Source organism: Aulonocara sp. 'chitande type north' Nkhata Bay, linkage group LG17, assembly GCF_057382095.1.
Source record: "Aulonocara sp. 'chitande type north' Nkhata Bay isolate Kocher_YH1m ecotype deep benthic linkage group LG17, A_spYH_male_GT1.1, whole genome shotgun sequence".
Classification (NCBI taxonomy): Eukaryota; Metazoa; Chordata; class Actinopteri; order Cichliformes; family Cichlidae; genus Aulonocara; species Aulonocara sp. 'chitande type north' Nkhata Bay.
Window position 1 is genome coordinate 34,782,410 of NC_141360.1, and position 13,209 is coordinate 34,795,618.

Genomic DNA, 13,209 nt, shown 5'->3' on the forward strand with positions numbered 1-13,209 from the left:
TCTGTGTTTACAGGACAAAAGCTTAGCTCTGTATGGATTATTCAACAGCCAGAGAAATTCCATACAGCTGCATGACTGAAGGCCCTGCTCTCAGCAAGGGCAAACTCGAATATGAAATCACAGTTTCCTGTTTATTGAAGCCACGTACAGTCTTCTCTGCACAGTCAAATACTGGTTTTAAGCTGGTTATGAATCACTTGTGTAGCTCTGACGCACAACGACTCGTGTGTGTCCAATGAGTAAAACTACATAAAAAAAGACTGATTATACTGAATATGAGCAAGTTCCACCTAAAAACAACAAGCTTTGTCAACTGCTGCTTTTCAGCTTGGCACAGAATTAAGCAGTTTCCTTTTATTTCCTCCTAACATCTTCCTGCCTGTTGTCTTCGTCTGCGCCATTTTGGTGGTAAACAACAAACATAGGTGTTTACTTGGCTCGGGGGGGGGAAAAAACAAAAATGGAGCCTGCTCTCTTCTCCTCGCTCTCTCTCGCTTGTCTTTTTATTCTTCTCTTTTGCCTCTCCTTTGTTCTCAGTAAAAGCAGTAAACAAAAACAACAACAACAACCTCTGAAAGAAGGAGGGGGAGTTGGGGAGTGAGGGAATAGAAACAGAGATGGAAAAACAACAAACAGAGGCAGAGCACAGCTGAGAGAGGAACAGAGGAAGACAGAGAAAGCCATAATCAGATGAGAAAAGAGTGGAAGAGAAAGGAAGAACAGAAGACTAAAAACAATCATGAGGGGAGTTAAGGACAAAGTGAATGGTAGAAGGGCATACCAATGAAGGGATGGCAGACAGACAGACATACTTAAAGATAACGTATGAGAGACACAGCAGCATACCAATTAGAAAAAGACAGACAGGACAGAAAGGCAGATGAGTAGTAGGACAGATGGGCTTGGAGACACTAGACAGCCGGAAGGAACAATAAAACAGAGCCAGACTGTGAAAAGCACTAGTAGACAAAAATACAGGAAGTATGTGACTACTGCTGCAAGTCACGTGCTTAATATCAACGCAACTACCTCCCTGCTCCCTCTTCTTCCCACCACTCCTCCTCCGCTCTCCTCCTCCTCTTACCTGGTGGGGGTAGGGTTTGTCCGGGCAGGGCGGCTTGGCCTGGAGCGGGACCAGGCAGTGTGAGCAGGCCCTGCCGCTGCATGTTGAGCAGGTGCTGCTGCTGTTGGAGCTGCTGCATCTGCAGGAGCTGCTGCTGGAAGACGAGCTGCTGGGCGGCCAGCTGCTGCTGCTGCTGCTGTTGCTATAGAGAGAGAGAGAGAGAGAGAGAGAGAGAGAGAGAGAGAGAGAGAGAGAGAGAGAGAGAGAGAGGAGGAGGAGGAAGAGGAGAGGAGCAAGAGAGGAGTGAAGAGGAGAGGAGAGGAGGGAAAATTACAGACGAATTAACAACTGAGTGAGCGGGAGAGGACAGAGGAGACGGAGCGCTGTTTGTGCGTGAAGAGTGTGCACTCAGTCGCCTCTGCTGTGACCTTAGCTACACCTCTCTGCTTCTTCTTCTGCTTCTCTCCCTCTCTGTCTGTGCTCACTTAGTCTTTCCTCCTGTTTTTTTTGGGCTGTACCACCTTCTTCTCCTGTCTTTGTGTATGTTCATGTCTTTGAGCACATACACACACACAAACAAAGCTATGCTGATATACCAGCTCTCAAGCCTGTCAGTGTATGTGGCTTGTGATTGTGTATGATACTAAGCCTCTGGTATAATCCCCCCCACCACCACCCCTGATAGTTAATTGTCTCGCCTTCACTGATGGTCTGTTACAGCTTATGTGACCAGAGGGAACTAGCAGAGAGAGATTTAAAGCTGCATGTGAATGCATAGACACAAACACGCACAAACACAAACACACATCCACTGCACTACACCCCCCCTTCCACTCCCTCTCAGCCCTCCTTGTTGGCTCACAGAGTTGTTTATCGCTGGGCCAGACAGGCAATTGCGTAAGCTTTGTGCAAGAAAAGAAGAAAAAAACAAAGACAAAAACAAAAACAACAACAAAATGAAAAACATCAAACTCAGCCACCGCTGCAAAACAACTGAGAAAGGGAGTGAATTTAGAGAGAGACAAAAGCAGTTGGCTCTGAGCTCTGAAACACAGCCGTACTGCAAACACCTATTAGGAAGCAAAAATCTCAGGTAATGATTGGCTGCAAGTGCACATTCACTGAGGCTTAATGGGGTATACTTTTCTGTATTTCCAGTTAGCTGTGCATATGTAATGCTTTAACCACAGAGGCCAGTTTCTGTTGTCACGTTTCTGTATGCTAGTGATGGTGTACCTAGAAAAGTATGGAGACTGAGGGACTGAGAAAGGGAGAGGGGTTGGGTGGGTTTGGGGGATAAAACCTGTGATGCGCTCACTGGAAAACAGGCTGCATAATGGAGTGGTGGTGGCGGGAGGCGGTTTGCCCCCCCCCCCCCCCCCAAACACCTCTCCTCTGCCTCAAGAGAAATAAGGGAGCAATTTCTATTCCATATTTGATGGCGAGCCTCCTGAAAAACTCTATTCACAAATCCAAACAGAAACAAAGCCGCGGGGAGGTCAGTTGTGACTTCCTGTAAGGGCAGCATAATGGGCTGCTTGAGGAGAGAGAGAGAGGGAGATGAAAAAGAAAGACAGAACGCGTGTTTATGTGATACCCATTTTTGAATCAATTTAGCCGTTCCCACAGAATTGCCTGGCCGTGGCTCTAGACCTGGACCGACGCTGTTACGCAAATGTGGCTGGGGCTGTCATGCTCCTCTACTGCTCCATGATATCCAAAGAGAACAAGACAGAGGCATGTCTGTCGACCGGCTGCCTGTCATTGTGATTTATGAGCGATGCACATTGCAACTTCAGAGGTGCTGCATGTGTTTGTGTGCCCGCAGAAACACTTCATTGACGAGGTGGCTGCAGCACCCTTTGACTTGTGTGAGCATGTGTGAATACAGACAAGACATGAAACTGTCTTTAACTGGATCTCCATACTGCATAATGCTAGCAGGAATCAGAGGAGAATAGCCAGCACTGCATGTGTATGCTGTGGGATTATTGTAGTATTATACCTCCGGGTTAGCCCGCTTAATTACTTTATTTCTAGAACAACAAAGCTGTCTGTTTTATGGTGCTTATTACTATCTATAGAGAATCTACATGCACACATTCACCATCTTTTCCCCATGAGGCTAAATTACTATGTTATGTCCCCGGGTGTGCACCTACCTCTTTAGCCTGCTTGCCAGGGTGTTGCTGCTGCAGAAGTTGCAGATGAAGCTGTTCCTGTTGTTTCTTATAAAACTCCTGCAGGTGTTGCTGTACATAAACACACAAGCAAATACAAGCAAAAGTAGAAATTCAAAATGAGTTTATGTATTTATCAAAGCAAAGTTAAAAAAAAAAACCCTGAAATTTTCTGTTACACAAACTTGGTGAGGCTGATCTATTATATCTTTTCAGTGTCAGACTCAGATCTTTGCAGTCTTTCACAATTTATTTCCTATGGAATGTTAATAGTCCCACAGTGCTGCAGGGATAACAATCCATCATATTAACTATGTATTTAGCTGCCAGAAGGTACTGGCTTCCTTTGGAGTGGTTGAAATAAACAAAATAAACTCTCTTAGGATCAAGCTCTGTACTTTAAACTGATTCTATTAACACACATAGTCAAACCGCTATTTAAACTTTCATATCATTTTTTTTTCCATGTGGCTGTTTGGCCTAAAAAGAGAAGCCAAAGCAGGCCAGGCCACTGGAATGCTTGATCCAGTTCTATGCAAACTGCTACTGAAATATACACGCTTTAACAGACTATATGCAAGAATCAATTGAGAAATATTTTTAAATACGTAAATCAACAACAGAAGGTAGATGTTGATTTAGTGACTGATGTGTATGGCAGATGATCAAGCTTTCTATCAAATCTTATGTGAAACTAAAAATGTTGAGTCACATTTTAAGACAAATCCCTGTACTTGCACAGTAGAGCGTGAAAGCATGTGACCACATCGAGCTGGGGAACTCTTAATGAAGAAGACTCAGAATGACTGACATTCTTAATTAAACTATTGTCTTTTTCTTAATCAAATCTATGAATGACAAATGCATTTCAACTCTGCCGAGTGCGCTTTCTCAAGTTGATTCCAAATATTACATCACCATCACTTATCGTTCAGCTTCTGCTGCACAGCCCAACTATGCCCTACTCTCACAGTCCCTGATGGATGCTTGTCAGGGAATTGAACCAGCGACACACTAGAGACGGTTAATTAGAGGTGACATGCAGGAGTACGTCAATTTCCGATTCCCCTTGGTAAGCGTGTCAAGGACATGGGGCTGTGGTGAGTTGGCGTAACTGGTGGCTGGGCACACTTATGTGGAGGGGTTGTGTGTGCATTTTTGTGTATGCCTGTACAAACACCAGACTACATTTTTATGTGGATTTAAATGTGTAACTGTATGGATGTGGGCAAACCAGCCTAGGTGATGATGGGGTATGTCACAGCATGAGTGTCACAATGTTCATACGGTGCATGTAGGTTGGAGTGTGTGTACCTGCTGCAGCATTACAGCCTGCTGCTGCTGGAGCAGAGCCTGGAGCTGCTGGGGGGAAAGCACCTGCTGCTGGAGGATCTGCTGCATCTGCTGCGGCGTCATCACCTGGGGACTCATCATGGCCACTGACACTGGAACCTATACATGGACGATGATGGGGAAAAACAAAGAAAACGAAGAGCTGAATAAGTTTTCAGGCATAGTGGCATGGATCTGCTGGAAGTGTGGTAATTGGTGGTTGGAGAGGTAGGGAGAGCAGGCCTCTCATGGCCGTGATGCTTTGCAGCCTAGAGGAGATGCTGAAGGACAGATGGGTGCCGTGCCTTTGTGTTGCTCATCTTATTTTCCTTCCTTTACCCCGCTGGGAAAAGTAAAGGATTTAAATAGACATAGACCTTAATTAGCAGGACCCTTGAACTCCCCCACTTTATCAGCACCGCTATTATGAAACAGCGTGAAAAAATGCACAACTCTAAAGCTGATTGAAACTACGCTGATGAAGTGGACGCATGGCAGGAACAATCAGCATTATGTCATGGGAGTTTGGGGTGTACCTGAAGTATTCTTTTTTAATCTGTTGGAACGGTGTGAAAGCAACTCTTAAGTTCTCATAAAGGCTGCTGGTGTAGTAGGCTACGTAATTTTGAAAAATGCATGCCCTTTTTAGGTAATACTCGCTGCAGTAGAAGAACATCTCCAAAACAAAACCAAGATGCATACGCTGCTTATGCCACTTTCTTCTGAGGAGACAGTGCGAGCCACTTCTGAGGCAGCAGAACAGTAGAGCGATGATACGTTTCTCTTCAGGCTTTGATTGCATGCACACGTTCTAACAGGGGAGAGTAGGCTTGCAGTGATATTGTGGAATTTCTGCTCCTTGTAGCTGCTTAAATATTGAATGACTTTTGTGTGTGTGTTTGTTTACTCCTCAGTTATGGAAAAAAGAAGCCAACATGAGTGAATGATTTAGTGTTCAGTTCGGTTCAGTAACACAACAGCTCAATGCTTTTTTACTGAATAAGAAGACTAAAGTGGCACATTTCCAACATTTGCAGATACAAATTAGTTTGTTGTTTCTTGAACAAGAATTGTGGCATCCTAGAGCTGAATGGTAAACAGGCAGGCATTTTAGACCTTAACATAATTAAAATATCAACATGTAGTAACACTTTTACTGAACTGCGACACTGCTTAGCATAGAGGTGCCATGACAGTAGCTAGCCTATATGGAGTGTCAAGGGGCCAATAAGACGTCCCTGTCCTCATCGCCAGCTAATCAAGCTGGCTTGATTACTTTCCATGTGCGTCTCTCCTCCCTCCCTCTTCCTCTCTCTCTCGTTCTCTCTCTGTCAGGCCTTGACACGTCCTTGTTTAGTTCTCCTCTCCTCAACGCCTACCCCCCACCCCAGGTTTTCCCCCCTCTTTGATTAGCCGAGACATTTGCATGGTCACTACACATTTTTCATTTTAGAAGTCATTATGCATTAGTGGCTCCTGATCGCCCGCCTTGACTAATCCTGATGAACTGAAAATCACAGCTGAAGGTCAACTTCCAGCCGGCCCCGCTGCACATTCATATTCATATTCAAACAAATCCTGCCTCCATTGTTCATTAGGGTCTTAGAGAGAAGGGACTCCATCTAAGGTGGAAGAGATGGAGGAGGAGGAGGAGGAGGATGTTGTTGTGGTACATCTCTTTTCTTCTCTGGACTCCTCGATGCAAGAGTACAAGAGAAAATGCACAAGGTGCGGAACAAAAGCCGTCAAAAAGTTGCAAATTAAACAGTCCACGTGTAATTATGCAAATGCTGCGCTTACACCTTCAATGCTATTAACCCTTATAGGTATATTTGCAAGGTAAGTAATTACCCCCGCAGTCACTCCTGTTTTTGTGTTGGATACCATTACAATGGAATGCGTGCAGCCGAGAAACAACACGAGAGATGCACTCATTAAGACTATTAATTGGGTGCTGGCTCAGAGATGTTTAAGTTTACAAAAAAAGCACAAAGTATGCAGATGCATATATTTTCTGCATGTTATTTCTAACTGTTTTTAGCTTAGAACTGATAAACTATAACCATTCAAAGTCAGGGATTTTAGCAGCAATGAATACAACTAAACAAAACAGAAAAAATCAATAAAAACAGAAAGCAACCAAGTTATGAGATGAGGAAGCTCTCTTTATGCTTTTATTAACTTTTTAGAGACATAATGGGTGATAATCATCTTCATTTCACAGCTCCAAACAAAAAAAATAAAATAAAATAAAATAAAGGAAGGGGAACCAAAAAGAGAGAAAAGGCAGAAGGAAGAAAGAAAGGGGAGAAAAGGCACTGGCCCATGTCTATTGTGAAGTGCAGCACAATGCTAATTCCAGCATTTAACTGCATGCTTTTCTGCTTGACGTATCAGAGGCTCCAAGATGAAAGCAGATAAGTAATTGCTCTCCTGGTTCTTATTCTTCACTGACAACCCATAAATTTAATTTTACACACACGTTCATTTACATTTTCGAGTATATGACATGATAATTGCAGGAATATAACACCTCCATTCTGCAGGATACTGCAGGAGGGCTTGATTGACATGAGCGGTGAATTGAAAGGAACAGGAGGCTGAATTGCTTCTCCTTGAAATGATTTTGCCACGAAGGGATAAAATTAATGAGCATTTAGAAGACGCTGGCAGTGGCGTAAACATCCGTGCACCGTGAATAGACTCTCTTTCCTATTGGTCTGTGCCTCTGTTTCTCTGTAATCCAAAAGGATACATTTCCAGTACTGCAGCACCCAAAAAAAAAAAGGAAAAGAGAAAAATTATTAATGGTATTTATTAAATTGTCTGAAATTAGCTGCAGCTGATGTCGCCACTGGGGACCTTAAAAAACAGAAAAGGTTAGCCTCCTGGTTTTAATAGTGCAAATTTGGATGGAGAGCAGCAAGCTAATGAGTTTTAAAAATGGCATTTGAATGTAACACCAGCTTTATAGACATTTGTAAGAAAAAAAAATGTAGTTAAAAACTGCATATTTTGAAACATTTGAGCTGCTATTTATTTCCGCCCCTCGTTTTAATAAGCATGTGGAGCTACACTGACATGAAGGTGGAGAGGGTAGAGAGTAAAACAAAAGCCATTTAAATTGGCTGATGATGAGAAAACGTTGCTGGGGCCCTCACCAGAACAAGCAGATCATTACAGCACACTTGTCACACCTGCACCCTATATCCAGCCTCTCCAACACCCTGTGAAAGGTCAAGCTCATCCACAGAGAGCTCAGGTATCTCTTCCTGAGATGGCTCGCACGGTTGTCTATCCTGACCAATGGACACTTCCAGACATTACACCCACTGTGCGGCACTTTATCTGTGAGATACGTTTTTTTACGAACAAACTCAAATGAGCTAAAGCAGAGATAAAATGTATCAGAGTTCTAGCTCGAACAATTAGTCTAGCAGAAGGGAATTCCTATTATTTGATTTTATTCCATCATACTTAGCACTAATAAGCAAGCAGGGGGGTAGGGGGTGGGGGGCAGTGAATAAATGGCAGTCAGAAACACTGAGGGGGTTGGAACATGTGGCTGTTATCAACGACATAAGTTGCTGTAGTACTGAACGGGGAACTGTGTGGAGCTTCAGACACGGCGGAGATAAAGGCAATGAGAAATGGAAGGGTCCTAGTCGGTAATTATTGTGGATCCTTGGCAGGAGAGTCACTGCTAATTAAGCCACAAGATTCATTTTACACATGAAAAAGAAAAAAAAAAGATTAAGAAATCTAGAGAGAAAAGAGACAAACCTCTCTACATGTAGCCTCCCTACATTTCCTTATTTCATCTCAATCTCCTAAGCATCCCAGGGGGGGCACGGGCCACAACGCCGAGCAGACCTCCACCGTAGTTTGTGGACTTCTGACCTCTCAACTCCATTTCAGTTGACACTGCTCATTTACTAGCCAATTACTGCCAAATGTGGCTGGGCGATTATTGATAGCTGGGACTCTCCACCAGAGGACCACCAAGGCGACAGGGCGAGCTGGTGTGGCTTGCACCTGACTGAGAAGTTTGCAAGAGGCCTGATTGTGTTTCCTATGCAAAATAACACACGCATACATAAGAGTGATTACGCTCAAATGCATGACGTGTGTTCAGCTTAGGGAGATCAATACTGTAGATTGTCAGGACTGAAGCTAAGTAGATTACTGAATGTTTTCCTAAATCAATTTCCATAGCAGTTTGGCAGCAGTGCATGGGAAGTGCAATTTATCATAACATAAAGACCCATCATGTAAAAGCCTCTAATAAAAAAGCCCAAGGAGATTGGAACGGGCTTAGCACAATTTCCATATTGATTTATCTCTACAGGAAAGAAAGTCACTGATTAAGCGTCTTGAATGTAGTGTAGCTGTGCGACTTTGTGCACATTGTTTGTGTCACTATCAGTACAAATTGTCACACCTTTATCATTAAACTGGCACAATTCACTCTCGACTGATGCCTCCCTGCAGGTGCACACAGTTCAAGAGTAAATGGGAGCGACAGAAAGAGCGAGCGGGAGGGAATTATAAAAGAAAGTGCAGAGAGAGGAGAGAACTGTAATAGAAAGAAAGTGAGAGAGCACAAGTGAGAGCAGGTGGATGTGGGGTGCGTGTGTGTGTGTGTGTGTCGGGGGTGGGGGGGTTACTTTCCTCTGATGTTGCAGGTAATATGGCCTCCACTGGATCAGCCTCTTCATCAGTGACACACAGTAAATTACAAGTGCTTCAAGCAGCTCAGTGAATTATAGTTCATCACTTGGAAAGGCTTTCCCCCTCACCACCAGGGCCCGGGCGTATCAGATCTGCCGGTTAGGATCCAATTAACACCCTGGCCAGAATCATCTGATTGCATGTGTAAGGGCTGGTATAACTCGTTTATTGCACCCATGTATCTTCTGTCACAAGGTAAATTTGTTGCTGCTACATCAAAGGTCTGAGCTACTTTTTTTTTTTTTTATCCCTCCCTCTCACTTTCTCTTGATCCCCCAAACTCAGCTACCTCGCCTTGGGGTAGCATTTCAACTTCTTTTGCATCACAATGATGAACCTGCTCTGTCCTCGCAATTTAGCAATCTTGTCCTGTAGGTGTTGTAAATGCAGGGGGAGGAAAAAAAAGAAGTAGGGAAGGAGGGAGATGAGGGTGGGGGGGAATCTTGTTTTCTGGTTACAAAAGCAGTAACCAAGGGTGTTTGACTTAAAATGTGCTGACGTTTTTCCCCCCTCTTTCTCTCTCAGAGTCAACAGAAGTTTTTCTCATGAATAACATAATACCCCCCCAACACTCTTTTTTTCCCTTCTTCTCTGTGATAATTTTTCTCTATTTTCAGATCCAACCAGAGGGGATGCAGAGGAAAGATATATTCATAAATGTAAATGTGAAGTAGCATCCTTTAGCCACGCAGACTGGAGTTGGCTAACTTACGCTTAAGCCTGGCGTCACAGCCATTTTCCCTGCATCTGTGTGTGTGTGCGTGTGTTCCGGATGAAAGCCAATAAGCAGATGAGTGCTGCTATTGAGATGATATTGGTTCAGTAGTGAAATGTGTGGACCTGACCTTTAAAAAGTGTGACACTTCCTAGGATGGCCCAGTGCCCGCAGCCGGTGTGACTGGCCTGGGCAGGAAGCTGCAAATTTACAGAAAACACGGCTAAACCAACATCTCTGCCGATCCATAAACCAACCATAAAACCTTAAATATTTTCATTCATAGCTGAGCTTTGCACAGATGGAGCTGAGGTTATTAATCTTGTAGAAAAAGTAGTCACAGCTCGATGGCATGAAAGGTGACACAGCAGCAGTTGCAACACTTGCTCAGGGCGAGCTCTCAGATTTTGCATGATTTAGAACTGGACGTTAAGTAGCAGGAGGTGGGGTCGGGGCGGGTGGATGCCATCCAACACAGTCACTTGCAAGGGTTTGGGGTCATTCTGGCTATTTTACACGTGGCTCCTGAAGCAATCATGATAGGAGTGAGGAGTTTATTTGAGATGTCTGGTGGATGGTGAGCCAAAACCTGCACCCAGCAGGTGTTACACTAACAGAGCTCTGCTCTGTTTCTTATCGATAATGATCAATAGGGCCGCTAACAAACACGTTCTGAACAAAGTCATTTCGGGCAATGTAAAACTTTAAGCAACTGTCGCTGTGCTTGTGTTTGTGCAGGCTGTGCGTAGATGCATGGTGCGAGCGAAACAACTGTCAGATTCATAGGCCTCTGTAATCCTCTCCGCCTCTCCTTGTCCGCGTTTCTTTATTTGTATTCCAAATGTCAGTGTATAAATGCCTTTCAGAGAGGGGGGGGGGCTGGTATTGGCATAGAGAAGAGGAGAGCGAGGGGAGACAGGAGCAGAGACGAGAGGGTGTTGTGTGCCTTAGGAGAGCCGTGTAAGCAGAGGCAGGGGATTTACAGGAAGAAATAGGTGTTTATTGAGTGCTCCCGTGGGCTTACTGTGTAATAATAGACCTGTCACATTACGCAAATGTGGAAAAGCAGCTTGTGTGAGTGTGTTTTTGTGTGTGTGTGTTTTTGGGGCTGTTTTATTATTATTATTATTTATTTTTTCACCCGTACATGTGAATTTGTGTGCATGTGAACGCTAGAGCTGCTTGCCTCCGCATCATCAACTTCTGAGAAGCAGCGACAAGCAAGCGGATAGAATTAGTCAGGCGAGAGCCTTTAGCCGCTAATACGAGTAATTAAAACTGCAAGCCGAGGCACTTAGATGCTTGTGTACTAAATAATTTACATGCTGTGATCTATGGATCATTTCTCGCTCTTAAATACCAAAGATGGAGAACAAGAAGCAGAGGATTTATCAGTATCTCTGCCATAAGCAGGATGTCATGGTAATATTAATCCTTTTCCCACTTTCTGCTGTGCTAATCATACAAGGGGATCAATCCGCGTGATTCCTCTAGTGGAAAACATGTAGCTTGATTGCCAGTGACTCTTATCTAGCAGTGAAGCTAATAAAATATTGCGCTGCAGCACCCACTGCAGCCTCATAATCCAGGTAAATAATGCAGCTTTATTGAGTAAACTCCCTCAAGACAAGAACACAAAAAAATGTGGCATGAGACGAGAGACAATAAAAAAAGCAAAACAAAAAAAAAAAAGCATTTTAATCAAGTAAGAGTTTCTACCGCTTTATACTGATATTTGCACAAAGGAGTAATACAGTTAAAATGTCATTTGAAATGAGTGGATTCAAGCAAAAGCACATCCACCGCTGGAAAAAAGAAAAAAAAGAGAAAACAATCTGGGGCCAGAATGCACTGAGCCCTGTTTGTGCATAACTGGGTGAGCTGGCAGCAGCGCCTCTCCTGTGACAGTCTGCTGAATGGAAACTTTTTGGAACAAAGAGGTGAGGATGTTAATAAAAGCTGGATCAACAAATAGATTAGCTGGGAGCCGAGGACAGGCCGATCGGCAGGGCCCTCTGATTCATATTGATTCATATCGTCAACGAGTCAAGAATGGAGTAAGCAAATGTAAATATTCAATATTTACCATCTGCTGGTGTTATTAGAGGCAGGGGCTTGGACGTGGGCTGACGGTTACGATGCACCCACACAACTCTCTCGTTCAATATTGTTCTTCATGCTATGTACTGTACTTGGTGACTGTGCAGGCATTTGCAGATCAGATTCCCATTTGTTTCAATTTACTCAGTTTGGCATACATTTACTCAAACGGAGAAATCCAACAATAAGCTTATTCTTGATGAACCCCCTTTGCCACAGCTAAATATAGAAATATATAGTAGAATAAATAAACATGCCACTGCAAGAGAATATACTGATAATATTAATGCTTTTGATGAGCCCCAGTCAAATTATTTCAAGGAAGGGAAGACTTAGTCCTTGCCAACCTTATCTCTCAGCCAGTACGTAATTAGGCACACAGGGGTGTGACTCCAATTGAAGGTGTCGCCATTGTTAGACTCTGTGAAAATATCAACGGGTGAGGTTAACGCCAATTTCCCTGTTATTAATGAAATGCACAGAGCTCCTAATGAGGTAAACCATTGCTCCTTGATAGTACTTATTAGCCGAGTGGAGGGCATAAACTCCCACACTTCAATTTCAAACGGCTAAAAATAAATTAAATTTAAAAAAAAAAATCCTCTAATAAAAACACAGAGCAGATGTCAAGGGGCCTTACATAATTTCAAGCAGAAACTGTCTAGTTGACTGAATGAAACAAGTTGCTGGTGTGAGAAAAGTGTTAAGAGTAGGAAGACGGAGGACTGAAAGGACTGTTAATGTATATATGTGCGAGTGTGGCGTCAGCGCGAAACTGCGCACGCGTGTGTGTGTTTGTGTGTGTGCGCATCTGTGTACAAGAGTGACCTTTTTCAAAATCACTGGCATCAGATATAGACAGCTCTACAAATCAATAAGGTAAATTAGCGTTGAAAAGTGGAAATGAGAGGAAGTTAAAATTAGCTGTCTGTGTAACCCACTATCCAGGCTGACGTGGCTTTCAAATAATAACTAGCCTCTGAATTTTCTTGTGTCAACAGCATTATGGATCCAGTGTAGAAAAGCCAATTTGTCATTGTACCACATAACCTTGGGATATACTTGTGGTGTATTTGTACAGTTTCATG

At 43.5% G+C, this 13,209-nt stretch overlaps 1 protein-coding gene across 5 annotated transcripts in view; it reads right to left on the reverse strand.

Moving 5' to 3' along the window:
• foxp2 (forkhead box P2) overlaps window positions 1-13,209 on the reverse strand; it is a 102,974-nt gene that overhangs the window by 27,931 nt on the left and 61,834 nt on the right. For all 5 annotated transcript variants that reach the window (XM_086268165.1, XM_086268164.1, XM_086268168.1 and 2 more), the window contains 3 exons: window positions 4,558-4,695; window positions 3,226-3,315; window positions 1,085-1,265 (listed from right to left, as the gene is read on the reverse strand). In XM_086268165.1, the coding sequence (XP_086124291.1) occupies window positions 1,085-1,265; window positions 3,226-3,315; window positions 4,558-4,695 (409 nt within the window). The remainder of the gene's footprint in view (window positions 1-1,084; window positions 1,266-3,225; window positions 3,316-4,557; window positions 4,696-13,209) is intronic.